The 26,350-nt window shown below is 41.7% G+C and overlaps 1 protein-coding gene across 11 annotated transcripts in view; it reads left to right on the plus strand.

The window, feature by feature from the left end:
• Positions 1 to 26,123, plus strand: part of TNIK (TRAF2 and NCK interacting kinase) — a 353,730-nt gene extending 327,607 nt beyond the window's left edge. For 9 of the 11 annotated variants that reach the window (XM_014572378.4, XM_014572379.4, XM_075937944.2 and 6 more), the window contains 10 exons: positions 1,338 to 1,502; positions 7,454 to 7,568; positions 8,621 to 8,791; positions 10,239 to 10,382; positions 12,436 to 12,570; positions 13,864 to 13,964; positions 17,578 to 17,727; positions 19,455 to 19,614; positions 20,197 to 20,336; positions 23,819 to 26,123. In XM_014572378.4, the coding sequence (XP_014427864.3) occupies positions 1,338 to 1,502; positions 7,454 to 7,568; positions 8,621 to 8,791; positions 10,239 to 10,382; positions 12,436 to 12,570; positions 13,864 to 13,964; positions 17,578 to 17,727; positions 19,455 to 19,614; positions 20,197 to 20,336; positions 23,819 to 23,902 (1,365 nt within the window). In that variant the 3' untranslated portion in view covers positions 23,903 to 26,123. The remainder of the gene's footprint in view (positions 1 to 1,337; positions 1,503 to 7,453; positions 7,569 to 8,620; positions 8,792 to 10,238; positions 10,383 to 12,435; positions 12,571 to 13,863; positions 13,965 to 17,577; positions 17,728 to 19,454; positions 19,615 to 20,196; positions 20,337 to 23,818) is intronic. The other 2 variants (XM_075937947.2, XM_075937948.2) reach the window with 1 other exon arrangement.
• The last annotated feature ends 227 nt before the right edge of the window (positions 26,124 to 26,350 follow it).

The following is a 26,350-nucleotide window of genomic DNA, read 5'->3' on the forward strand; positions in this document are numbered from 1 at the left end:
AGGCTATGGCTGCATATCGCAGCCCCAGCCATCTTTCAGGTGCAATAGCCTGCTCAAGAATTTCTCTTAACTGTTATGAGCAGCACCCAATTGGAAGTGTAATGCCCTGCCGGTGAGTTCTGCTAAACAGGTGTCAAACATGACGGCTACGTCTACACTGGCCCCTTTTCCGGAAGGGGCATGTTAATTTCAGCTATCGTAATAGGGAAATCCGCGGGGGATTTAAATATCCCCCGCGGCATTTAAATAAAAATGTCCGCCACTTTTTTCAGGCTTTTAGAAAAGCCGGAAAAGAGCGTCTACACTGGCCCCGATCCTCCGGAAAAAGTGCCCTTTTCCGGAGGATCTTATTCCTACTTCAAAGTAGGATTTTTAGGGAAGTGACTTCAAAGTAGGAATAAGATCCTCCGGAAAAGGGCACTTTTTCCGGAGGATTGGGGCCAGTGTAGACGCTCTTTTCCGGCTTTTCTAAAAGACGGAAAAAAGCGGCGGACATTTTTATTTAAATGCCGCGGGGGATATTTAAATCCCCCGCGGATTTCCCTATTACGATAGCTGAAATTAACATGCCCCTTCCGGAAAAGGGGCCAGTGTAGACGTAGCCGACCTGTGCAGTCTGGGGAGATGATCTGCTTTGCTGGTTGCTAGGGGGAGTCTCTAGGAGGGGAGAGAATTAAATAAAATGTTCTTGGATTAAATCACTTCCCTAAAAATGTATATGGAGTAGGTTTTTCTCCTTTCCACAGAGGCATGTAGCCCTTTTTGACGCTAATGGGAGCTCTGTGTGCACAGCCAGATGAAAATAGATCTTTTATTGTGAGGAAGGGAAATGCTGATGCTGTCCACTGTTGTTTGGTAACTCCAGGAATGTGGTTTTAGAACTGTATTAGCTACTGCGGGAATCCTGAAATCAGACCACTGTAGTTTTTAAAAGGCAGAGGGACCCAATCTGCCCTCCATCATACAAGCACAGATCCCAAAGACTGCAATGGGCCTGGACCTAGTCTCAGGAAAAAATGACCGCTGGCCCTGGAAAATTTGCATCTGCAAGTCCCAGGGTGGAATGTCGTCCAGGGTTGCTTTGTTACAGAAAGGTTAATCCAAAATCATCATCATCAGACTTCTTCTGCTGATGTAACATGACTAATTGCTCCTGAATTTACTTTGTGATTAATTCTCTCTTTCTCCTGGTTTATATTTTGCTGCTTGCCAGATTTGCATGGGGAGAATATGGCAAAGAGGGCTCTTGTTCTGTGCTTGCTTTGGTGTCGGGGTAGACTGCAGTAGATCTGTTTGTTTTTTCCTTCTCCTCTTCCTTGTACTTTGTGTCTCTGCAGACAACTGGTGAAAAAAAGCGTTCTAGCCACGCAGCCAGCAATGGCTTTGCAGGGCACATCAATCTCCCTGATCTGGTGCAGCAAAGCCACTCGCCTGCAGGCACACCGACCGAGGCCCTGGGGCGAGTCTCTACACATGCGCAAGACATGGACTCAGTGGCTGAAGTACGTGGTGGGGCCTCTTTGTTACATGGCTATTCCTCTTCCTTTGCATTGCTTTGAACAAGAATTAACATCCTTTGAGGAAAGGACTTTCTCAGTGTTTTCAGTCATTTCTGCTCTCCTATCTGTTTCTGGTCCATGATTATGATTAGGAATGTAGCTGAAGTAACATTGAATCTGCTGAGTAATTGACATCGTAATATGTTGTAAAGGTGGAAATTTGCACTAGGGCTCATTTCACACCCAGCAGTTGATGCCAATGTGTAGCGATGTTTGTGAGAGTTCAGATGTGAGACTCAACTTAGCAACTTGGGAGTGAAATCTTGGCCCTGTTGAAGTCATTTTGCCATTGACTCCACTAGGGTTCAGATTCCACCCTTTAGCTCATCTCTGATGGTAAAGTGAACCAAAAGAGTGATTAGAACAGGGCTACTCAATTTTGGAAGCCCCAGGGGCCACAATGATACTCATAGCACATGCCAAGGGCCGCAACTTAAGTGTGGTTGCATATACATGGAAATAGATATGCAAATATATGCAAATCGCTTTTTCACACTGACGGGCATGAATACAAAAATTAAGGCAAGACTGCACCACACGCAGGCCCCATTTAAGTCAGTTCTGCTGATATTAATAAAATGCAATATTTACCAGATTCCACCCATATGACAGCACTTTTAATGAGCAAATGACAGTCCAGGAATTTAATTACTAAAATGCATATCAACAGAAGGCCATTATATTGACTACTCTTTTGGTTTGGCTTCACAACAGTCCAGGAATTTAACTACTAAAACACATAGCAACCCAAACCTCACCATAAACCCAAACTGTACCGCGAGCCACAAGCAAACGGGCTATGGGCCACATGTGGCCTACGGGCCACGTGTTGAGTAGCCCTGGATTAGAAAAATGCTGTGGAGTTCTTTACGCCAAAATGCAGCATACCTTTCAAGTTGTGGGGGATTACATGCAGCATAAAGTGACTCTCCTACTAGCTTGTTGGCAGCGAAGTAGTTAAATGGAGATTGTTTTTTTTGGCTGCATGAGATACAAAAATCCTAATAAACTTAAGTTCTTACTTATAGACAGAGTGAGTCAAAGCCTGTCATTCATAGTCCTTTTACCGTATATCATTCACACTTTTTTTTGGGCCAAATTCTGATTTCAGATGCAAGCCCACATCAACTAGTATAAAGTAAAATCTGTGGGTGAATGTTCAATAAGAAACAGAACTTTTATTTTGATGTGGACGTAGGACATAGACTAAATGCCACAGGCAATATGATGTATTATTTTATTCTTTTCACTTCAGATTATCTAGCCGTTTTAAAGATTTTTAATAATATAATTAATAAACTGCTTGGAATAAAGGGTCTTATTCCTTCTAAAACATAAGGACCTATGGTCCATGTTTTGGCCTAAAGGTTTTATCTGTTTCCTTCTAAGGACAAGAGGGAGTCAGATGTCTATAAAAGCAAATATTTCTGGAGTCATTCTCAGACTATTCTCAAAAAATGGAGACATAACACGGAGGGATTGTATTTAAATATATACATTTATAGTGTGTGAACCAAAGAATCCCTGTAAGTTTCAAAAAATACAATTTCTAGGGCTGGACAAGCTGAGAATGGGTGTAAGACTCCAGACTGAGTCACAATACCATTAGTAGAAACTCCTGTCACATTGGGAATCTGCATAGATGTCTTGTTGCCTAGAAGGTTGGCCTGGAGGATGAAACTACCCTAGGGCAAGCATGTACCTTCTTAAGCCCTGCATAGGGTCAGTGAAAGCACTTTCGAAAAAAGGCATTATTCCTCGTAAAACGAGGTTTTCCGCGGTCGAAAAGACTGCCGCTTTCTTTAGATTTACGTTCGAAAGAACACAGCAGCAGTCTAGACGCAGGGGAAATTTTTTCGAAAAAACCCTGGAGTCTAGACACCCTTTCGTGAAAAGGCTGGGGGAAGAAGAATTCTCAGATTTGCAGTCTGTTCCTGCAGAGAAATAATTTATTCTACATAACTTCACTATCATACATGTATTCTAACTGCCCTCTAGCAGACTCAGATTACATGTTCATCCTTTGCGAAACAGTGTCAGTCATGCTGACTAATGGTAAAAATAACATAGGGAGTATTGTGGCATGTACCTGTGTTGTGTCAGAAGGGAGTAAGGTGACCCAAGCGTGTTTTAAGTGACTCCTTTGGGGTATATCTATAAAAAATTACTGTTCTTGTATTTTTTATTTTGGTCACTTTAATCAAGAGTGGGTTTGAACCTAGCTTACAGAAGTGACAGTGATTACTCCATCTGTATAGCTCTGCAAAACCAGTGGTGATATGTCAGAGCTAAACAGATTGGAGGAAACTTAGTATTTTTATCTTATACTGCAGCTTGGTAAGCTGAGACAGAGGTTTATAAAAGGTAGAATAGGACCTGCAGGAAGATGAGGTCTTACTATTCAAATAACTGATCTGAAAGTTGTTAAAATGCCAGCATCTTAGATGAAGAACAGCTGAGTCTGAGCAAAAAAAGAAAAAACTTGGCACAACAGAATAGAGAATTTCATCCATCCTAAATCTTGTATTTGAAAGTATCTTATCCTTAGTAGGGGAAAAATCCCTGTAAATGTTTCCTTCTAGTGTTGCCGATGCTTCATGGAATATTTTGAAAAAGACATTTTTTATAGAAACAATTCTGCTCGTGTGTATTATATTTTACGAATACATTTGCATGCAAGTATCAGCTATTTTTTTCAGAGTGCATTTCAGGCTGTTCATTCTCTGCATGGGAATTAATTCTTTATTTTTTACATCATATTCTGTTGTTATGGAGACAACAGTGATGTCACAGAAGATTATGAATCAGAGAAAAAGGTAGGGGAGAAAACAACAGGAGAATCAGGGAAGGTAGGCACTGAAAACTGCTAGCTCATCTGAGGCATCTCACTGCTAGTGCAGGAATGTGCCCGAAGGTACCATTTCAAGTGTTTTTCTGATTAATGTTCAGTCATAAGCAATGAGTCTGCTTCTACTTTCTTTGGTGGCTGTTCCACACCTCCTTCAGCACGTCTTCCAGGAATGAAGTTTCTCCTGATATTAGACATAGTTTTTCTCTTTTTAAATGTAATCCTCTTAGCCCTAGTTATATCTCCATGTACTGCCTTAAATGATCCCTCTCCCATCTTGGCATTTACACCCTTCAAATATTTGTAAGTTGTTAAAATAGTTCCTTAATCGTACCTCAGCCAGGTTTCACATAATGAGTACAGTTTACAAAGCCCCTAGCTTTCATTGCCTGTCAATGGGACTTTGTCTCTAGAGTCACTATGGTTCTTTTGAAATGTTTAAAAAGCTTTTTAAAACTCCCTTCTGTCAGCCCCCACATCCCCAGCCCAGATAATTCTTGCTGCAGATGAACTGTTTATTCAAACTGGATTTTTGTTCATTATGATATTACTTTGCACTTGAATGGCATTTTCCATCCCCAAACTTTGAAGTATTTAAATAAGAGAAGATTCACAACTCCCCTGTGAGATCGTTGTGGTCACTTTTCTGATGCCCCATATAAATGATTTGCCTAGGGGTATGCAGTGTGCCAAAGTTCAGAGCCAGAACTACAACCATGATCTCCTGTCTCCTAATCCTTCTGTTTTAATCATATAGGCCACCTTTACAAAGAGCAAAAAAAGAATAGGGGAAATCTGACATAGCAGAGTTGTTTCTAAATTAAATGCCTTTCAGAGTGTTGCATGAGTTAGATTTTAAGAAGGCCTTCATTCAGCAAAGATTTTGGAAACCAAATATCTGAATAATGAAAAACTCGAGAGAGGTCTTTTCAACAAAATATTCACTCTTAAACTTATTAGCTTAATCCGTTCCTCAGGAAATCTTGCAGTCTTTGCTTGAAACCCAAGTAACATTTTGAGAGCAATGTAAGATTATACTTACCTTTGAGAGAACTACCCTTATAAAAGTGTATGCTTATCTTCTTATAGTCAGGCTGTTATGCAATTACTCAGTGCAGTGGGTTTGAGCTCTGGCTTTGTACAAAGATAGCAGATTTGATTTTGGCCCTTAGTGGCATGAAAGAAACCTGTACTAAGGAGCTAAAATTAAAGTGGTGTTTCTTGTGGGAAAACTTGAGTCTTGCTATTGTAACAGCACTGAATATAGGTCATAAATATAGCATACTCTGGGCAAATATGATGATAGAAAAATAAGCTGCTCAAGTATGGGGAAGAAAACATGCCACTATGAGTCCCATGATAAGAATTTTGTTTTGTTCAGGAGAAGGTCTTAGCTTCATTTTCCTGCACTAACAAAACCCGGGTTTAAAAGGAGAGCAATGTGATGGGAGAACTTTTTCAGTTTCCTATCACCAAGTCTCAGCTTTGTCATCAGCTATGTTATGTTCCGGTTTAGTTTTATTATTTAAGATATGACCATAGGGGCCCCTCTCACTTTAATTCTGAAATCATTTAACTAACTTCTTGAAACAAAGTAGCCCATTGAAATACCTCCAGTGCTAAGTGGTAGGATTTAATAACAATATATATTGTACATGTGAGGTGGTTACATCCATGTGATAGACTGCGGAACCATGGTAGATTGGAGCGCAATGGGATAAATTTCATTTCACATGTCTCTTGGAACACCTCACCTGGGCTCTACCCACTAATCCACTTCTGTCAAGAGTTGGGAGTACTTCTAAGATACCAAATCTCTGCTGCCAACTTGACACAAAAATATTTCCTCCCTTTTCCTATCCTTCACAGTCCCACAAATTTGTGATTTCATTTGAGAATTTAAAGTATCTTGACAAACAAGATGAGACATATTCTGTCCTGGACTAATGATGGATTTTAAAGTCCAACATCATATAACCCATCAGGATTAGAAGTGGGTGCTTTTTAGAGGGCCAGGATTTGTAACTTTCCAATGGGATAAATATTTCTGGTTTTGTTCTAGCAGATAAGAGAGTAATGCCTAGTCAAACTATAATATTATATCTACAGAAGTTGTACTGGGAAATTTTCAGAGGTTTTGAAAATGTATTATTTATTTTTCTTTCTTTCTGCAATCCATATACCATATAGTTGAAGATATGCTAATTAAAACATCATAGCTTTACATGCATAGGTATCTCTTCCTCCCCCTCCCCCCTTAAAAGAAAAGCAATGGGAATACTTAAACTGTCAAGCATTCTTGAAATAATTTTCTATAAAACATGTGGCATGTTCAAATACAGAGAAGTGTGATTTAAAGTTTTGTTTGTTCTTCCCTGGGACATCCTGAAAAAATCACTCCTGGATTCACCAGTCATGAGATGCAGTCATCCCAAACCTTTGTCAGTGAGGGTATGTCTACACTACAGTGTTATTTCGAAATAGCTTATTTCGAAATAACACATCTATACACAAAATGAAACAGGCTGGAGTGGCCACCAGGGCACTCTGGGAAGGCTGGAGGCATAAGTGTCGACACAGCACTTATTTCGAAATAGGCGTTATTCCTCGTAGAATGAGGTTTACCAAATTCAAAATAAGTGCTCTGCTATTTCAAATTTATTTCAAAATAGCAGTTTGGCTGTGTAGACGCTAGGAAAATTATTTCGAAATAAGGGCTGTTATTTCGAAATAACTTTGCTGTGTAGACATACCCTAAAATTTTTCTTCCGCATCATCATGTGTTTGGTAGTTAGAATTTACGGTGCCTATTGTACTACCTTTCATTTTTAAAGCACAATTCAATCTTTCATGAATCTCCCTTTTTATATAATGCTTCTTAATTATTTTAAATGTATATAAACACTGATCAGACAGGGCAAAGAGAATGGTTTTGAACAATGGGGCATGGGCAAAGATTTCAATTTGTTGTTCACTGGAACCAAAAACATTGATATTAAGTATTATTCTCTTCCTCTGAGCCATCATCCTGTTGCTTGTTTTATAGTATGGCATGGGAAGTAGCACCAAAGCCTCTTTCACTCCATTTGTGGATACTAGAGTGTATCAGACCTCCCCTACTGATGAGGATGAAGATGATGATGAAGAATCATCTGCTACAGGTAGGAAGCAGTGTGGCCAACATGGGGCATGGACTAAATGAGATCAGAATGCACACCTAGAACATAATCCACACCTTAAAACCTTCATTAACTCTTGTTTGGGCTTATTTTTTGTGGGTTTTTGCTTGTTTTTTTATTTTATTTTATTTTATTTTATTTTATTTTATTATTCCTTCCACTTTCCATGTAAAACCTTGGAATGATGAAATACCATGCGAGAGGCCTGAGATGCAAGGGTGGGAAGCCTAAGGCCTGGATGCAGACCCAAGTTTTCCTGGATTCAATCCCGAGGCTCGGGGCTCTCCCCTAGCACTGGGGAGCCCATCCAGACCTCCCCCACCATCTGCACAAGGGGCTGGAGCTCAAAAAGTCTACTAGTCTGGGTTCCCCAAGGCTCTGGTGTACAAGGGGACTGTGGGGAGTGTCTTTCTCCTTCTCAGTGGGGGGCCATGTCAGAGTGGGGTTTTGTTTCTTTTTTCTCACTTGTGTGCGGCCCCCTACTGATTTTTTTGTGGGCCAGTGGTCCAAAAAAGCTTCTCCACCCCTGCCTGTGAGGAAGCAGTAATTGTTGTGAAAATGTGCCCACCTTCCCTGTTAGTGGGGGAGAGATTTCTAGGACCCTTTTGCAGAATCAAGTACAGGTTTGGATAGTTCATAAACTTTGGCTGCTGATATTATTCTTCATTTAATTAATAAATAATAGTGGGACCCGATTGTGCTAGGCACTGTGCAAACACAGAACCAAAAGACCCAATGAGCTCACAATCTAAGATAAGAAACAGTAGGTGGATACAGACAGACAGGAAAGGAATTCAAGGAAACAGACCATTCTGGTGATAATGACAGGCGATGGTTTTAGCAGACCAGCTACCTAAGCGTTTGGTGTTCACCCGTCACTAAAATATTTATCTTAGCTTGTTTGTAGCATTTTTAATATCTTATCCCTAATCTGAAAATAAAATGAACAATTCTCTACTGATTCAAGCAGCCAGGAAAAGTAGTCAAGCTGCAGGGGAATTGAGGAAGCTGCTACTAATATGTTTTCTTTTTAGCACTGTTTACCAATGAACTGCTTAGACAAGAACAGGCCAAACTGAACGAGGCAAGGAAAATCTCTGTGGTAAATGTGAACCCTACCAATATCCGCCCTCACAGCGACACGCCGGAAATCCGGAAGTACAAGAAGCGCTTCAATTCGGAAATACTTTGTGCTGCTTTATGGGGTAAACTGCTAACTATCTAACTATTTTGCAAAGTTTTCTAGAGCCTAGGGCTATAAGTAAATTGTATTAAAGGCTCCTTCTCTATGGGTACGTCTAGACTACAGGGTTTTGTCGACGGAAGTTTTGTCGACAGATACTGTCGACAAAACTTCTGTCGACATAGAGCGTCTAGACACATTCAGTTCTGTCGACAAAGCAAGCTGCTTTGTCAACAAAACCCTGTAGTCTAGACGCAACCCTACAGACAGAACTCTGTCGACAGAAGGTGTTATGCCTCGTAAAATGAGGTTTACCATCGTCGACAAAACTGTTGAGTTCTGTCGACGTTATGTCGACAGAACTCAGCGGTAGTGTAGACGCAGGTATAGTTTTGTCGACAAAAGTCCACTTTTGTCGACAAAACTCAGTAGTCTAGACACACCCTATGTGACAGCAGCCTTACGCTACACAACAGGCACTTTGAGCAATTTGTAACTGGTGGAACCTTGAGGCTTCAGGGCCTGACTGTATAAGGAATTACTGTGTAGCCAACAAAGGTGTGAATCTACAGCACGCCAGCTTGCCAGCCAGTAGCATCTCTTGTGGACACTGCTACAACGCAATGAAAGTTCCACTGCTTGAATGTACAATCATTTGCTATGTAGGCAAGCCCTAATTTAAGTATCCACATCATATGTATGCTCTTAGATAGGCCCTTAGATACCCAGATGTGTCCCATTTTCAATTAAATTCCCATTTATATGGGTGGATGACTGCCTAGACATTCAAACTTGAAAACTGAGATCTCTGTTTCAGAAGAAACTAATTCTGCCTTGTATTTCATCATAATTGTGTTGTCCAGCAATTTATATTTTAGTGACTGCTTTTAATGGTGATACTATTGCTGTAAGGGTATGAAGAGGCAACATGAGGTAACACTTTAAAAAATGCCAAGTGAATTAGCAGCCTAAGTCCAATTTTCAATAGTGAACATCAATTATAATTAGAAGCCTAAGTCACATGGATTTTTTCACTATTGGAAATTGGTCTTAGGCACCTCAGAACCGGACATTCTGGAAAATCTTATTCATGCTTTAGTGATAGAGCAATGGACAGGGAATAAGTACTACAGACCTCTCATCCCTACTGTGCTGGACAGCCTTGGCCAAATCACTTGTAACTTCTTCATGCCTGATAATATCTCCACACCAATGGGATGCAGTCATGAAATTCTCCTAATGATGCTGTCCAAATTTATGATACATAATCTCATGCTAGATTTGTGCGGCTGGGATTGTCGTCCTCTTTGGGAGCCTGAGGTAGCAGAGAGAGAGAGATTTAAGCCCTGATTCAAAGTCTATGGAAATCAATGGAAAGACTTTCACTGCGTTCAATAGGCTTTGCACCAAGCCCTTAAAGTAGCAGCAGTGGAGTGTGGTATAAGTCCATTTGTTTGTTCAATATCTAGGTGTTAACCTGCTAGTGGGTACAGAAAATGGACTGATGCTCTTGGATCGAAGTGGCCAAGGAAAGGTGTACAATCTGATCAACAGAAGGCGATTTCAACAGATGGATGTGCTAGAGGGACTAAATGTCCTTGTGACAATATCAGGTACACTTATTTCTCTGCTTCACTGTTCACAATCCTTTTCTTTCTGAATTCCTGGGAGCAGTTCTGTGCAGGGATGTTAAATATCAGTTAATTGAATAGTCAAATTAACCTCATGAATTCTTATTGGTTACTCGACTATTCTACAGTCCTCAGGAGTGGGGCCGACAGCCAGTACGCTCTGGCCCCTCTCCCAAGGAGCCCTCTGCCATGCCATGCTGCTGACTCTGTATTGGTGAACACCAGCTCCCTTCGTCGACTGGCTGCCTGTCACCCTGTACTGTTGCCTCTGATACAGGGGTGGCAGCAGCCCCTGTCTGAGCTGCAGGGGGTGTGAGCTCCTGGACCTGGCACAAGCTGGAACTGAGCTGGGCTGACTACTTAATGCACTTTAAATTCAGAGCTGCAGCAGAGGTAGGTCCTGGACCTGGTGCAAGCTGGGACTGAGTCGGGTTGCTGGCCAGCCTGCTAAAGAATGTACTGGTGTTGGGGGTGGGGGCAAAATGCGTGTACTCTATAGCATTAACTTATAAGCATTTGCTTCTATGTTAATTGACTACACTATTACAGCCTTAATTCTGTCCCAGACAGTACTCAGCCATTAATGTCAGAAGGAGGACTGAGACTGGTTTTGAGTTTAATTACAGGATCAAAGAAATTAGATCTGGAAAACATCTCTTAGGGCATCTTGTTCCATCTTCGGTTGCAAGAGTTGCTTCAAGTCTCTACTCTCCCTAAAGGGCACCTGGGGACTAAGAGGCTCAGGGTTGGGGCACCCTCAGACGGAAGTGGGGCATGCCCCCAGACAGCGCCATTAACCTGCCTAGTGATTCTATCTCTTTCCTGTACGGTTTTATGAGAAGGAATCCCATTCCAGGCACATCCCATTTTCCTGGCACAACCAAACCCTTACCTTGTTTTAAATTACAATAAGAGGAAGCTGTATACTGAATTTGTTGCATGGCTTTAAGGATGTGAACGACTAGTTGACTAGTCGCTTCCCCCCACTTGCTGCCTCTATCAGAAAGAGGCAGCTAGAGGGGAGGAAGAGGAAGGGGTACTCAGGAAGAAATGTTCAGGAAGGGGTACCCAGACCCCAGACTCTTCATGGCACTGCTGCTTTGAAATGTTGCATGCAGCCTGATACCGGGCTCCCCATGATGTTTCAAAGCATCAGTGCTGCACAGAGCCCAGGATCAGCGGGGGAGTCCCCAGCTGACCCCGGGCTTCACGCAGCGCTTCCACCTTTGAAATGTAACAACTGCCATAGGTGTTGCTACAAAATGCATCGACTGTTCGATTAGTCAATTATTGGATATTTAACATCCCTAGCCATTTGGTATCTTATTAAAAAGGTGTCTGTTCTTGTTGTCTTTGCCAGGAAAGTAGAGTTGAAAGCACTGGGGCTGGAGTTGGTAGGGATAGGGTTGGGCTTTTGGGATAGATGTTTTAAATTGTTTTCAGCTACTTTCTAAATGTTATTTAATGGCCTCACTTCTAAACTCTTTTTGTGTACAAATTGCTCCCAATTACCCAAGAAACAGGATTGTTATAGTTTCAGTTCTTTTTACATATCTCAAATCTTTCAGACAATTTGCTTTGCCAAATGATGATTCAGTTCTGGGGAAAGATTGAAGAATTAAATCCTTTTGCATATTTTATTCATTTATTTTTATTTCTGCACCTAAGCAATGTCTGAACAACATGAGTGGATAGCAAACTTCAGCATTTTAGTTAACTAGATCATCTTTAGAGGAAGCAGAGCCATAGAACAGGGACAGAAAGAGGCAAGTTGGTGGACATTAAAATCCAATAGTGCTCCAAATTTTTAGGTGCCCAATTCAGCTGCATATTCTGTGTATGGGTAAGAATGTCCCTGTCAGGACCTCTGAAACCAAAAGCATGAGTCTTCACTCCCAGAACTAATCCGCTCTTCTGCTAGCCAAAACTCATAAACCTCTAAAGTGGGACAGTGTCAATACTGTGTGAGTGTGAGTTACAGTTGCTTTGTTGTTGTTTTTTTCAAGTGTTAATGGGGAGATTCGTTTTTCACCAGGAAAGAAGAACAAGCTGCGAGTTTACTACCTTTCATGGTTACGAAATAGAATTTTACACAATGACCCAGAAGTAGAAAAGAAGCAAGGCTGGATCACTGTTGGAGACTTGGAAGGCTGCATACATTACAAAGTTGGTAAGTGGAACAGAGTGAATGTCATATGTCACCTTATAAGAGTATCTCTTGAAGATTGTTTTAAGAAATTCATTATAGCTTTTAAAACCACAACTTAAGCAACCATTGCATTTGTACTAGTACTTAAAAGAGAAAGTGTGAAGCAGCAATAGTAGTGAACTTGAGGGACAACTCTTCTTGATGTTTACATAATCCTAAGGGCCAGATTTCCCCTCTCACAGTTGTAAATGAGGGTAACTCCTCTAAAGTTTAAGGAGTCACTCCAATCTAAAACTGGTGTCAAAGGAGAATCGGGTTCTGTCATTTATGTTCCAATTGATCATTTGCCATTTGATCCTGAGAGGTCTTCACTGAGTGTTCCTTATTTTTGAACAATTCACAATTTTGAAGAGACTTTCTTGTATCACAGTTTCATCTAGGCAGTAGCAATCAGGAGTAGGCTGTTTCTGTAGCTATATGCATTAAAGAAAACCACTACGCTGAATGATAAACATTCATGGTGTACTGCTCAAATTATCACCTGTCAGCCATGATAGTATTCTTACACTCTTCTGAAAGGAATGTAGGAATTTACACGCCAAAGGATACTAATAGAGCATCTAGTCTGGAATCCTATGTCAGTGGCCAGTGCTCTGCAGTATGTTATAAAAGCCCACATAACTGTGCAATTTTCCACCATGGGTAAGAAAATGTCTTCCTGAAATAGTCAAACCAGTTGATGGTCCATTAATGTCATGAAGGATGAATAAAGATGCCCCTGGAAATTTGATCCTAACTATAACAGCTGGTGATAATTCATATAAATGGATTAATCATCTTTAAGTTTGCTCTTTCTTTCACCACTCATAGTCCACTATGGAGGAAGGTAGTCTGATGGAAGAGTTTTTGAAGGAAGTATCTTATCTTATTAAATATTCCCTTGTATTAAATATGTTTAAATCACATATAACATTAATTTCCGAAGAAAGATAAACATCTTATTTTTCCTTAGATTGTGTAACCTTAGTTCTGATCTAACCAATAAGGAAAAGGATTTTTCCCTTCTTATTTCTAGGTGATGTGGCCCAACAAAATGCCATTGCAGTATATTGTATTTTGATAGTATTTTGAAGAGCGATAAGGCAACAAAAAATAAGTATGTCATGATGCTAGTTAAACTTTAAATCCATTTCTGTGTACCAGATAAAATTGTTAACAACAAAAAGATAGTCAGAAGCTCTTCTTTGAGATAATGTGTGTAGTCTTGTTTGTGTAAAATGGATGTTTTAAAAATTAGTTTTATTTCAATTTTAGTGAAATATGAAAGAATCAAGTTCTTGGTGATTGCCTTAAAGAATGCTGTAGAGATATATGCTTGGGCTCCTAAACCATATCACAAGTTTATGGCATTTAAGGTATGTTTGTATTATTACAAAATAAATCCATCATCATAAGTACATGGGAATTTCTTTACTATACAGATTATGAAATTGTATCATTTCTTCAATTATCCTCCCCTTCTCAAGCTAGACAAGGAATCGCACTCAGGCCTCTTGTGTGGTACATAGAACTGACCTGGCAAAGTTACCACACAGACTTTTCATTGGCACATCTTCATATTTCAGGGAGACACACAGAAAGATTCTTCAAGAATTTATTGTACCTTTGAGATTATTAGATGCAAGGTGCTATGATAGTGCTAGATGTTGCTGATAATTACTTATTGGCATTATTTGTGCTGGGTACATATTCTTCAACTGAAATTTTTTGACCACGGCTATATTTTTTTAATGTGGACTAAATTAATTAGTTAATCTCAAGCTAATTTTACATTTAACAACATTAAAAAGTTGAATTTTACTTGTTTGTTTTGCATCTTTTCCCCCCTCGATATGGATTTTTATTTTAAGGTATAAAGTCTAACAATCTGAGGCCACTTTTCTTTTTTCCTCCCTATCTTCACCCAAAATTTTTCACTGATCTCTTCATTGTACATAAATTGTATCCAAGCTACCTGTGCTCTGAATTCTTTCTATTCAGTATTTTATAGCACTTTCCACCCATAGAGTTTTGCAGAGGGCTAACTGCTAGGGGCAGTGGATTCAGACACTGTCTCATCTAAGTAATCTTGTTTTACTTCATTCCTCCAGCAAATATGTCTGCTTCAGGGAGGGTGAATGTGACCTAATGTTGAACAAAGTGAAATGCACTTCATATGAGGAAATAAGCAGTTAGGGCTATGACTCTACTCTACAAGTGCTACACTGGCACAGCTGCACCAATATAGCTGGGTGGCTAGTGGAGATGCTCTGTGTTCATGAGCTCTCATGTTAGCATAATAAATCTACATCTATGAGGGGCAGTAGCTATGTCGATGAGAGAAGCTCTCACAGTGACATAGGCTATGTCTAGACTACATTCCTCTTTCGAAAGAGGAATGTAAATGAAGCAAATGGAAAGTGCAAATGAAGCACAGATTTAAATGTCCCACGCTTCATTTGCATATTTGCGTCTGAGCGCTTTTTCGTAAAAGGGTTTTTCGAAAATGAAAGCGCAGTCTAGACGGGTTCTTTCGAAAGAACCCGTACTCCTCATTTTTTCAGGAGTACGGGTTCTTTCGAAAAAGGGTTTTGTTTTTTTTCAGAAGTTCCCCAACTAGACTGTGCTTTCACTTTCGAAAAACCCTTTTTCAAAAAAGTACTCGATGCGAATATGCAAACGAAGCGTGGGATATTTAAATCAGCGCTTCATTTGCACTTTCCATTTGCTTCATTTAAATTCCTTTTTCGAAAGTGGAATGTAGTCTAGCGTGCCCATAGTGGTGACCACACTAATGCTCAGCTGGTATAACTTATGTTGTCCAAGGGAGTGGCTTATTCACATGCCTGAGTCACAGAAGTTATAGTGAAGTAAGTGGTAGAATAGATACAGCTTTAGAATGGGATGGGATCCACCTCCCCAACCTGCCCGCACGTTTTGAAGCTGTAGTTCAATTTTCCTGTAGCTGCTATTTGAATCTATGGACTAAATAATCATCCCACCCTTTCTATTTCTATTCAGGGATTCACAGGGACTGGAACTATGCAAATGCAGAGTGGCCTTTCCTTGTCCTACACTGTCCCATGCCTAATAGTTCATTCTTGTTCAGAGTCAGCATGAAAACCATCCAGACAGAATACAAATGGTCTTCCACCATTGGCTGCTTTGCCCACACCCCAACGCCGGCCTTACATGGCATGATGGCTTGGAAGGGAGAATTCCTCCCTATGTGTCAGCTGAAATACTCTCTCAAATAAAAATGAGCCCCCCTCCATGATCCTTTTTAAAGGCCCAAATTTTGGGGCTACACAGAGGCACCTGTGAAAAAGACCTGTGTTCAGAATGAGGAGCATAGTGGAACTTGCCCAACCCGCAGAAAATACAGTGCAGGAGAGTCACACTTTTTTAATGCAGACACCATCTGACCCTGCAGTTGCCCTGCACATGCTACCTCTCTGCAGAATGCATTCCACAGAGGAATGTGGGCTGGCTACTTCAAAGCCTAAATACTGGCAGAGATGAGTGTTTTGTTTGCAGCATTGAGGGCGTTTGGAGGTTGTGACCCTAAACTCAAGAGTATCTGTGTAAGGAAAAGACAAAAGAGATTTAAGTGATCAAAGACAAAGGGGATTTAAGGGATCATTATGAAGAGCTGATAGTGGAGCTTGATGTGGACACTGCAACGAAATAAGGACAGGCCCATAGAATTAAGCAGGGGGAAAAGGCATTACCCACCCATCACACATATTCTCCAAGACCTTGGTTCTAATGTAGGATTCACAGGGCTCCTGACCATTATAACCATAACTGGCCCCAGAGCTAACAGGGCTTCTTACCAATGTAACCCATAATGTGGGGTAGGCCCTCTTCAGCCTACCCCCTCAGGATGCAGCTCTCTGAGTTCTAGCATCTCCCCTCTCCCCCCCCCCCAGCAAGTGGGATGGAGGGTGTAGCAGGGTTGGAATCCCACCCAATGAGGGCCACTAGGTCTGACCTCAGCCTGAAAAGGCTACAGGGTCTCTCACTATCATATGAGCCCAAGGCATGACACCAAAATCTTCTTGGAACTGTTCATTTTATTCTCTTCGCTGCACTGGAAACTGGCTGCCAGTTGCAACGAATAAACAACTCCACCCAGTACCTCAGTTTGGAACCAGGTGTGTTCCTACTCAACCCTCTGTCGTTGAAGGTGCTGCAAGGAAGGCAAAAAACTCCCTGGTACTTCACTGATTGGCCCAGGGGAGAAAACATTCCTGCCTTCCCCCCAAACAGGTGATCAGCTTGATTCTCTGCATGTGTCAGGTTGGAGTCCTAGTCTCTTAGTTCAGGTGAGTAGGTTCAGGTGAGCTGCAGGAATGGAGCTGAAAGAAATTCTACATGGTCCCTGCACAGAGTTAGAACCTGGGAACTGGGGAGTGTTGGCCAGTCAACACCCTCTCCCCCAGCTGGCCAGTGGGTGCCAAAGGCTCCCAAAGGGAACTACCTATTGTCCTTTGGTGAATATCTCCCTTCCTTGCCGTTGGATTTCTGGCTCCCTTTCACAGATGCCCTAGCAAGCCCCCCCCCCCACCCATTGCTGTGGGTGTCTGGCATGTGCCGGTATTTTTTCACATTATCTTTTCAAGCTCTCATTCCAGCTATTGAATCCATATTTTCCAGTGACTGCTAGCCCTGCATGGCAAGATGCAATGTGTATGTAACATGTCAGACAGCCTGCTTGTAATAATAGGGAAGAAAAACCTTAGAGTAGCACTTTGAAGTCTCTTGTAAGATATAGCAATAAAAAAAGACTAATGAATCTACTGAGAGCGGCAGAGTGACCAAGTAATGGGGCATCTGAGATGAAACAAGAAATATCAGTGACACATTTCATAAGAGACAAACTGGTTTCATGACTGTGATGTGCTTCCAGTAGTGGGTTTTAAAACTGACTGAACGGATTTTAAAGTGACTGAACAGATTTTAAACTGACTGAACGGATTTTAAAAGTCTTTTGCAGATCTCCAGCACAAACCATTGCTTGTGGACCTCACGGTAGAAGAAGGTCAAAGACTGAAGGTTATCTTTGGATCGCACACTGGATTCCATGTGATTGATGTCGATTCGGGGAACTCTTACGATATCTATATACCATCTCACGTGAGTACGAGGAAGAGCTGTATCCCTGGTAATGGCCTCTCTGACAAGTGGAGGAGAAAGGATGAAGGAAACTGTATACTTAGCTAATAAAGATGAAGGATCTGATTCTACTGTCTTGACTTACGTGGGAGGTGGGGAATTCTGCCCATACCAAGCCTACATGGTCAGGCTTAGTGCTGGCAAGATCTATGGAAGGAGGAATCCTCCCATATACACCACTGACCACTAGTGGATATGTTCCATAGCTTCTGTTTCCTTGCTGAGGGGATGGTTAATAGAGAACCAGGTTTTTCCCCACCAAACAAAATGGCCACTCCCATGGAACTGGGGTCATGGTTCAGATACCTTTTGAGTAGCTCAAATTCCTGCCCTCCCCCCCCCCCACTCAGTTTTCCTGAATAAACTGTGTTCAGAACTGTGTATATGGTTCATAGACAGAAATGGACAGTTGCATGAAACAAGATAATATGAGGAGAATGTGGCCTTTTCTGTGCAGTCCTACAAGCAGATTTTGCTGAACTGTGGTTAGAATCATCAGACAAGTTTGAGTTAAACTGGTTTAAGCACATTTTGTAAACAAGAAGAAAGCAGGACTGAACCGAGGGGTTTAGGTTCAACTTAGTTTAAGCTGGGCTAAATTCTGTCTATGCCCACACTTTAAATATTGCATGCAGTACTGGTTGCCCCTTATTATCGCTCTCTCTATATAAACATATTTTTCCCATGGGAAAATAGAGTGACATCATCATGTCAGTCTGCCTCACCACACCCCAACTCCAAGAACTTACGCACACGCACACAGAGCCTCATGCTACCAGTGCTACTGGCAGGCTTCCCTCCCACAGCCCTCCTGGCTGCAGCCCCTCCACACGCCACCCCTCACTCACATACGCACACAACCCCCAGCCAAGACCCCACACTCCCAGCCTGCTCAAACACTACCCTGCTGGGGCCACCCCCAACCTCTTGCCACTCTACTTGTGCCACCGGTAGGCTTCCCCACTGACAGTCCTCCATGAAGCCTCTGGCACTACCCCTTGTCAGAAGACAGGATAATGGGCTTGGCAGACCATTGATCGGACCTAGTACGGCCATTTTTATGTTCTTATCGACTGTGCTTGAGCAAACCATTGGAGAAGCTGTGTCAGCTGGAACTGTTTCAAATCAGCTTGGGAATTCTCTATCTGGTTATCTTAGTGGCCCACCTAGGACAGTATCCATCGTCCTCTGATAGTGTTGCCAGTGCCTGACACTTGAGCAAAAGCTGGAGGAAATGCCAAGGTGGTATGTTTCCTTAGCTATTGAAGATCAGAAACGTTAGCAAATTTGCTGCATCCTTGCTTCTATTCTCTCTCCAAACACTGTTTATTCAAGAAAGGAGAATATTTCCTCCTCAATTCTGTACCCAGTATTCTTAATTTCTGTTTCACTGTAATTTGAACACAAGATGTATTTATTGGTCAATAGTAGTTGATATAGGGTACTGTCAAATGTCAGACATCATTTGCTGGGGGTTTAAATGTTGCAATCTCCTTATAATGGCTGAGGCTTTTTATCTTTGACACTTCAGACAGTTTGATGGTGGAGTAAACATAACAAATTACTGTCTTTCAAGGCAATCCTTTAAATGCTGACGCATAGCAGTTTAATAGGGTGGGATTTTTTTTTTTAGACTTTTCCCCTTCTTTCATTTAATTCTGATGGTGTGGGTTGTATTTTAATCACAGATTCAGGGCAATATCACTCCTCACGCCATTGTCATCCTGCCCAAAACGGATGGGATGGAGATGCTGGTGTGCTATGAGGATGAAGGGGTGTATGTGAACACCTATGGACGGATAACTAAAGACGTGGTGCTGCAGTGGGGAGAAATGCCGACTTCTGTGGGTAGGTTGACCCTTCCTCTTCTCCATCATTTACAAATGTAAAATAAGATGAGAGATAAAGGAAACTAAGATGGGACCATTTGGGCACTTGCCAGCCAAAGCAAACCGCTCCCAGTTGATCGACCTCACTGATCTCTAGTCATAGACTGGACCTTGAGGACTCCTATTTAAAGTCACTAGACTGGGGAGACAATGTGCTTCAGTGGAGAGGACACTGGATGGGGAGTCAGGAGAACCTGCATTTTACTCCTGGTTCTACCCTTGGCCTGCTATGTGACCTTGAGCAATTCTCTTCTCTCAGTTCCTCTGTTTCCCAACTGTAAAATGGGGATAAAGGATACTGTCCCCTTGTTAAAGCACTTTGAGATCTATGGAGGAAAAAGCACTCTATATAAGCCATTATTGTTATTTATTACTTGAGTGCGTTCTTTTGATGTGGCTTCTGCTCCCTCTGGCAAATGGAAAGCTACCTGATTCCTCTAGACAGTCTTTGAAAATTGATTGGTGAGAGTGGCTTTGCCCATTTTATTATTAATAGCCTGCCAAATGTTTTTAATGCTCTTTTGGAAATTCCTTTTGACAGCCTACATTCATTCCAATCAAATAATGGGCTGGGGAGAAAAAGCTATTGAGATCCGTTCAGTGGAGACAGGACATTTGGATGGAGTATTTATGCACAAGCGAGCTCAAAGGTTAAAATTTCTATGTGAAAGAAATGATAAGGTAAGTCTGCCTCAAAACATGCATCAGTGCTTTACATCTCTAAGCTACAGCCAGCTACCTTGAGGTTTCAGATCTAGTTTGTCTTGAGGTTAATAAGTAATCAATTTAATGGCTTGCATAATGCACACAACACACAAGCAAAGCACTCCAAATAATTCCCTTAAGTAGGGACAACCAAGAGGCAATGTATTGATTCGGCCTGAATTTCTCCTAAGTGGTGATGACAAAGCTACTTGAGGAGTCTGCTCAAAACCTAATGGGACCGTTTGCCTATCTTTGATCAACAGGAGTGGATCAGTTGTGCTTCCATTTACAGAATCTGTGATAATGATTTTCTGCATAACCATTCCCCCATACAGCATAGTGAAAATGCTGCTGAAATAATACTCTAGTTCAAGCTGCCTCCCTAAACATTAGCCTGTGCTCTAAAATATTGCATGGCCACAGATCAGCTCCATGTAATAAGTCCATTCAGAATTTTTTCAGGTCAGTTACAGTTACACATGCAAATTACATTAAAAGAATATTATTAATGTTGCAAAGTCAAGTACTTTAAAAGTTAAGAAATGTCAGAATGTAGGTTGCCCATGCAACCTTAATTTTATCCCCACTGCATATATATTATGATACAATCTTAATAATGTTCTTTGAACATCGTTTTTGTGTGTGTAAATTCCTAGGTTTTTCAAAAAGTAAATTGATAAAGTCTCATCGTGTGGCATTATACTCTCACCCACTCATCAGCTGAGTTGGACTGTTTAGATCCACTGCATACATCTCTGCCTCGCGACCTAATGGAATAACTGGTAGCAGTAATAGGATGTCATCCTCTGTGTGGACCAGCGCAAGGGAGGGATAAGAAGCCCAATTTGCCAGAGGGCTTCACAGATGTGTATTAACAGTAGAGGAATGGCGAGACTCAGGATTCATGGGTTATATTCCAGGCTTTGGGGGAGAGCGCTCTCTAGTGGACACCAACTCTTCTACACATTTTCTCCAGACTTAGTCACTTCTGCCGCATCCTCTCCAACATCCCAATCCTTTCAGTTTATCCCTGGCTACTTGTTCTAAGCCCACACTCCTTGTCCAGCCAATCAATTATTCTCTCTCTCCCCCGACCCCTTCAGTTCCAACCTCCCCAGACTCCTTGTCCCATTCTATCCCTTGCCAGAGGTTGTTGTGAAGGCCAGGACTTTAACAGGGTTCAAAAAAGAATTAGATAAATTCATGGAGGTTAAGTCCATCAATGCTTATTAGCCAGGATGGGTAGGGATGGTGACCCTGGCCTCTGTTTGTCAGAGGCTGGGAATGGGTGACAGGGGAGAGATCATTTGATGATTCCCTGTTCTGTTCATTCCTTCTGGGGGACCTGGCACTGACCACTGTCAGAAGACAGGACACTGGGCTAGGTAGACCTTTGTTCTGACCCAGTGTGGCTGTTCTTATGTTCTTATGTACTCTTTTTCTTCCCTAGTGAACTGGCTTTTGTCCTGTTATGCATTCACATCAACCAGCTTCCTCTTCCACATTCCCTGGGTATGAAAAGTGGGGTCAAGGAGAACACAGGAGAGAAAAAGGCTTCCTGTTCTCCGGCCCAGTTCTTACTCCCATTCCAGCCCAGAACCCACTTCCAGCTGAAGCAGCCTTTACAGGGAACCTTCAGCTTTGCTTCTGCAGCCCTGGTCTAGAACCGCTCTTTGGGGTTGACACAGACACAATCAACTCATGCGTAGGAGCAGTGAGCAGATGGTGGATACACCGTCTGGTTACAGGTGGGAGCTGTGAGGGGATGGAGCATGCACAGCGAAGAGACGATTTTTAGAGATTTTTAGCTGCTAAAATCAAAACTCTCTGCTGAGCATGTGCAAACTATGATTTTTCAAAGGTTTGTAATTGGTAGAATTTCACAAGGATGGCAAATGGCATGACCCTATCATAAAGGCTGCCCCACTGCCAAATTTCATATCCCGTCATACAAAGTATGAGTGTGCTAGAGCTGTTCAAAAGAAAAGGTCACCAGCTTTTTTAACACAGCAAAACAACATAATTTTCATTCTTAGAAACAACTCAACAATTCGGCTGATTTTTTTTCCCATGATTGACCTGAGGCATATAACAGCATGAAAAATGTCAGGTCAAACAGACTGGCAAAGTGGTAATCAACTGAAAGCAGAGTCTTAAAATAGAAAGCCCTGCCTATAATAAACATGGCACTGTGGTGTAACCCCAAGCATAACTCTCTTCACTGGGACTGATAGCAAGTCAGGAAAGCCCGATAATTTCAACAGACACCTACTTTAATGAAGATCAGGCTGCGTGGGTCATTCTCCAGTGGTTTTGATTTTCTCACAATAGAGCCAGTACAGAGACAACCAACCTGCTGAATTTTCCTTTGACAGTAGCACCAGTTCTCTCAGTTGATGTCCTGTGTGAGATTCCAGTTTCCTTGTACTAGGCTTGGGAGAGTGTCCTTTTGCATAAAGAAAACACTGGAATGAACAGTGTTGTCATCTACAGCAACTGACTTAGAAGGTTGTGTTACATGATGAATTGAGACACATACACACACACACACACACACACACCAAAGAAAATTCTGCGAGGTTGTCATTCATTAACTCTTCTGTGGTCTCAAGATACTAGCAAGGTGTAAGGTTCAAACTTAGTACTAAGGAATCATTATGTGGCATCCATACATCCAATCTTGCCCTCTGTAATGGTTTGCCTGGAGTAGTGCTGCCTGTGAACCTTTCCAGCATCCTCCCACAGTGGCAGTCTCTGTGGATGTGAGGAGGACAGTCTGTATCCCTGTATTTGCTGGACACTTCTGTAATTTTCACCCATTGAGTGGGGAATTGGAAGACTGGAGGGGCCTGCATCCCCAATTTCCTTCAAGAAAACAGGAGAGTCCAGTCTCCTTGAGAGTCCTTCCTGATCAGGAACACATTGCTTCTGCCTCAGTGTCTGTCCTGACTTCCAGGCTTCTAGTGAAGCTCCCCTAATGCGGAGAGGCAGGGTTGCATCCTGTTCCTTCTCCAGTCGTTCCTGAAATGTGCCACGTTCTCTCCTTTTCTTCTCCCTCCAGGCCTGGCATTGGCTGCAGGTATTGCAGGGTGGGGCTAACTGGATTCTCTTTAATTCCTTCTTGCTGATGTAGGGTTTCTCTGCTCCATCACACCCTCCTTGTACTGCAATCACACTATCTGATTAACAGGATTAAAGCAGAACTTCACTGGAAACCAGGTGCCCTGTCTCCATTCAGCTCTCCTGAGAAAATTAAAAAAAAAAAAAAAAAAAAAAAAAAAGAGGGGAACTGGTTGGCTCAAGGTATTGGTAATGGGATAATCTTCCAGCTCTAGGTTGCTTGTTTGACTCTAGCTTGGGTCGTTAGTGATGAAAAGACATTTGGTGGCTGTTAAATGAGTGAACCTCTGAAAAAACATGCAATTAAACTTGGGTGTGGCTTTTTTCTCTCCATATAGGTATTTTTTGCATCGGTGAGATCTGGAGGAAGTAGCCAAGTTTTTTTCATGACCCTCAACAGAAATTCCATGATGAACTGGTAACAGAAGAATGCTTGACACTTAACTTCATGGCATTATTTCTAATTTAAAGGACATTAAACATGTGGACTAACGCTCTAGAGGCAGATACGGAAAGCCTTGTGGAATACACCACCCCTCTACACACACACTCACAAACAGTACACCCTTTATTGTTGCAGTCTGGTAATGGAGCGAGAGGGTTCACTGGAGATCCCTAAGAATGCAACACTGTGTTTGGGGCAGAAATAGACATATGCACTTCGAAAGTAGGGAAATAAACCTTTGGGTGGTCTCCTGACTAAGCTGTGTTATAGTGGATTAAGACTTTTTATTATTTTACTTTTTCTTTGTCCCCTACTTTGCAAGAGTGGGGAAGAAAATAGTGTCAAAAAGGTATGTTTTTAATTCTGTCTGCCTGCTAGCATCAAATATATAGTATGCTGTAAAGTTACTAATGAAACTGGTGAAAGACAGCACAATAAATGTACCTTTTATCCTTGTGATGAAGGCCATAACCATATAGCTGGGTAATTTTGGAAAATCTTTTGCCTTCACCAACATTTACATGCTGCTTTTGGCAGCAACAGCTTAATGGATTTTTAAAGAAGAGAAAAATAATAGTTTTTCCCCGCTTTTGGGAAATGGATTTTAAATGGCTAAACTACTAGCCTTAGACTAATAAAATCAACAACCATTTTTGTCAGTCTGTCAATCCATATTTCTATATGGAGCTTCACATAATGGTGTGTGTTAATAGGGAAAGTAGTGCCATTTGTTGTTACTTCTGAAAACAGTGGGAGAGTATTAGCATTTCTTTCCCCGTGCTGCATTATACAAGAGGTCGGGGCAAAAGAATGGATAGAACATAGGCTGAGAGAAACACAAGATCATTCAGGTGGCAGATCTACATGTGGAGGGATGCATGGAGCCACTTGGATGACAGGGATTTTAATTTGGGGTCCAGTTATAGTGACAGGTGATCAGGTATGCTCATCTGTATGGTTGGTCCCCACTTAATAGTGATGCTATGCATTCAGAACTCCCATTGAAGTTTGTGATCGCTGAGGGTGCCTATAGCCCCAATAAGGATTGTGGCCCCAGTGATAATGTGGCTTATGTTGATTTTTGTCTTGTGAGGCCATTCTCCAGATACGAAGATTGGGATGAGCAAGTTAGAAGGTTCTGATAGGCCAGTGTTTGTTCAGCGTAGGGGAGAGAGAGGGGATTAGCATTGCAGAGCTGAACTGTAAAGAATTTTTAAAAATAGGGTTTCTTTGGTGAAGATTCCGAAGCTATAATCACTTTCTGCACCCCTCCCCTCCCATGAATTACCCAACATGCAGTGAACAACAACATCTGTGCAGAAATATGTATGTATTTAGTTCAGGTTGAATTGTGTCCTTATAAACTCTGCTCAATTGATTTACATTTTAAGTGAGTATCTGGGATTTTTTTTCTCAATAGCTACAAGCATGGCTGCCTGTGATATTAGGGTGTTGCATAATGAGATCTGTGTTGCTGTTTTTAACCTACCTCGTTTTGTTTGTTTTTGTTTTGATTTTCATTTTGCTGTTCATTGCAGCACTGTTACCTTCAGGAACATATAGAGAGCTCAACTGGCATATGTAATCATAATGATTCTATTTTAAAAAAAAACCAAATCAGCAGTAGTTGACAAAATCTGAATCCTTCACTGATTAAAAAAGAATCTCACAGTACCAGTTCCCAAGGCCTTGTAATTCAACTGCACCATCCATTAATGTGCTGGTAGACATTAGTTTTGTTCTTAGTCATTTAAAACTAGTGGCTGGTCAGACCATGAGTGAGAACACAATAAAAATCAGAAATCGGGGCGAGGTATAGCAACTTGGTGAAAATGTGCTAGTTCTGGCCTGTGATAGCTAAAGATTTAACATGGAGACGACATAGGTTAGAAGCAGTTAAGAAAGGTAATCCAGGTAGCTGTGACAGCTTCATTTCTGAGCTTCTGTCATTGAGAAACCACAGTGCTGTCTCAGTCAGAAAATAAAATCCTAGTAAAGTAACTTGATCATTATCTCAGTTCAAAGCACCACTCATGGCTGCTGGTTTAATGGACGCTCTCTTCCATATGAAGGACCTGTACAGTTGCTTCAGTGGCTCAGGCAGTAGGGCTGTGTATGCGATAGCCTATTGATCTGGAATTTCCCACTGTTGGTAGCATCACTGTAGCTCCACCTATGGCAGGAATGGCGAGAGCCCTAATGCAGATAGGTCTCCAGGCAGCCAATGGCATGTTAGTCCTAGTGGTGTCGTCTAACCCTGGTCAAAGCATGTCCACACAACCTGTGAGTATGATGCCAGCATTACCATCACTGACACTGCAAGTGGTGGAAATTCTGAAAATGGTAAATGGCAGCAAAGCTTGTAGTGCACATTCTAGCAGGGGCCTTGAAATCAGCAGCAGCATTTCACTGAGCACCCGAGAAA

Source organism: Pelodiscus sinensis, chromosome 10, assembly GCF_052426305.1.
Source record: "Pelodiscus sinensis isolate ZL-2025 chromosome 10, ASM5242630v1, whole genome shotgun sequence".
In the NCBI taxonomy this organism is placed as follows: Eukaryota; Metazoa; Chordata; order Testudines; family Trionychidae; genus Pelodiscus; species Pelodiscus sinensis.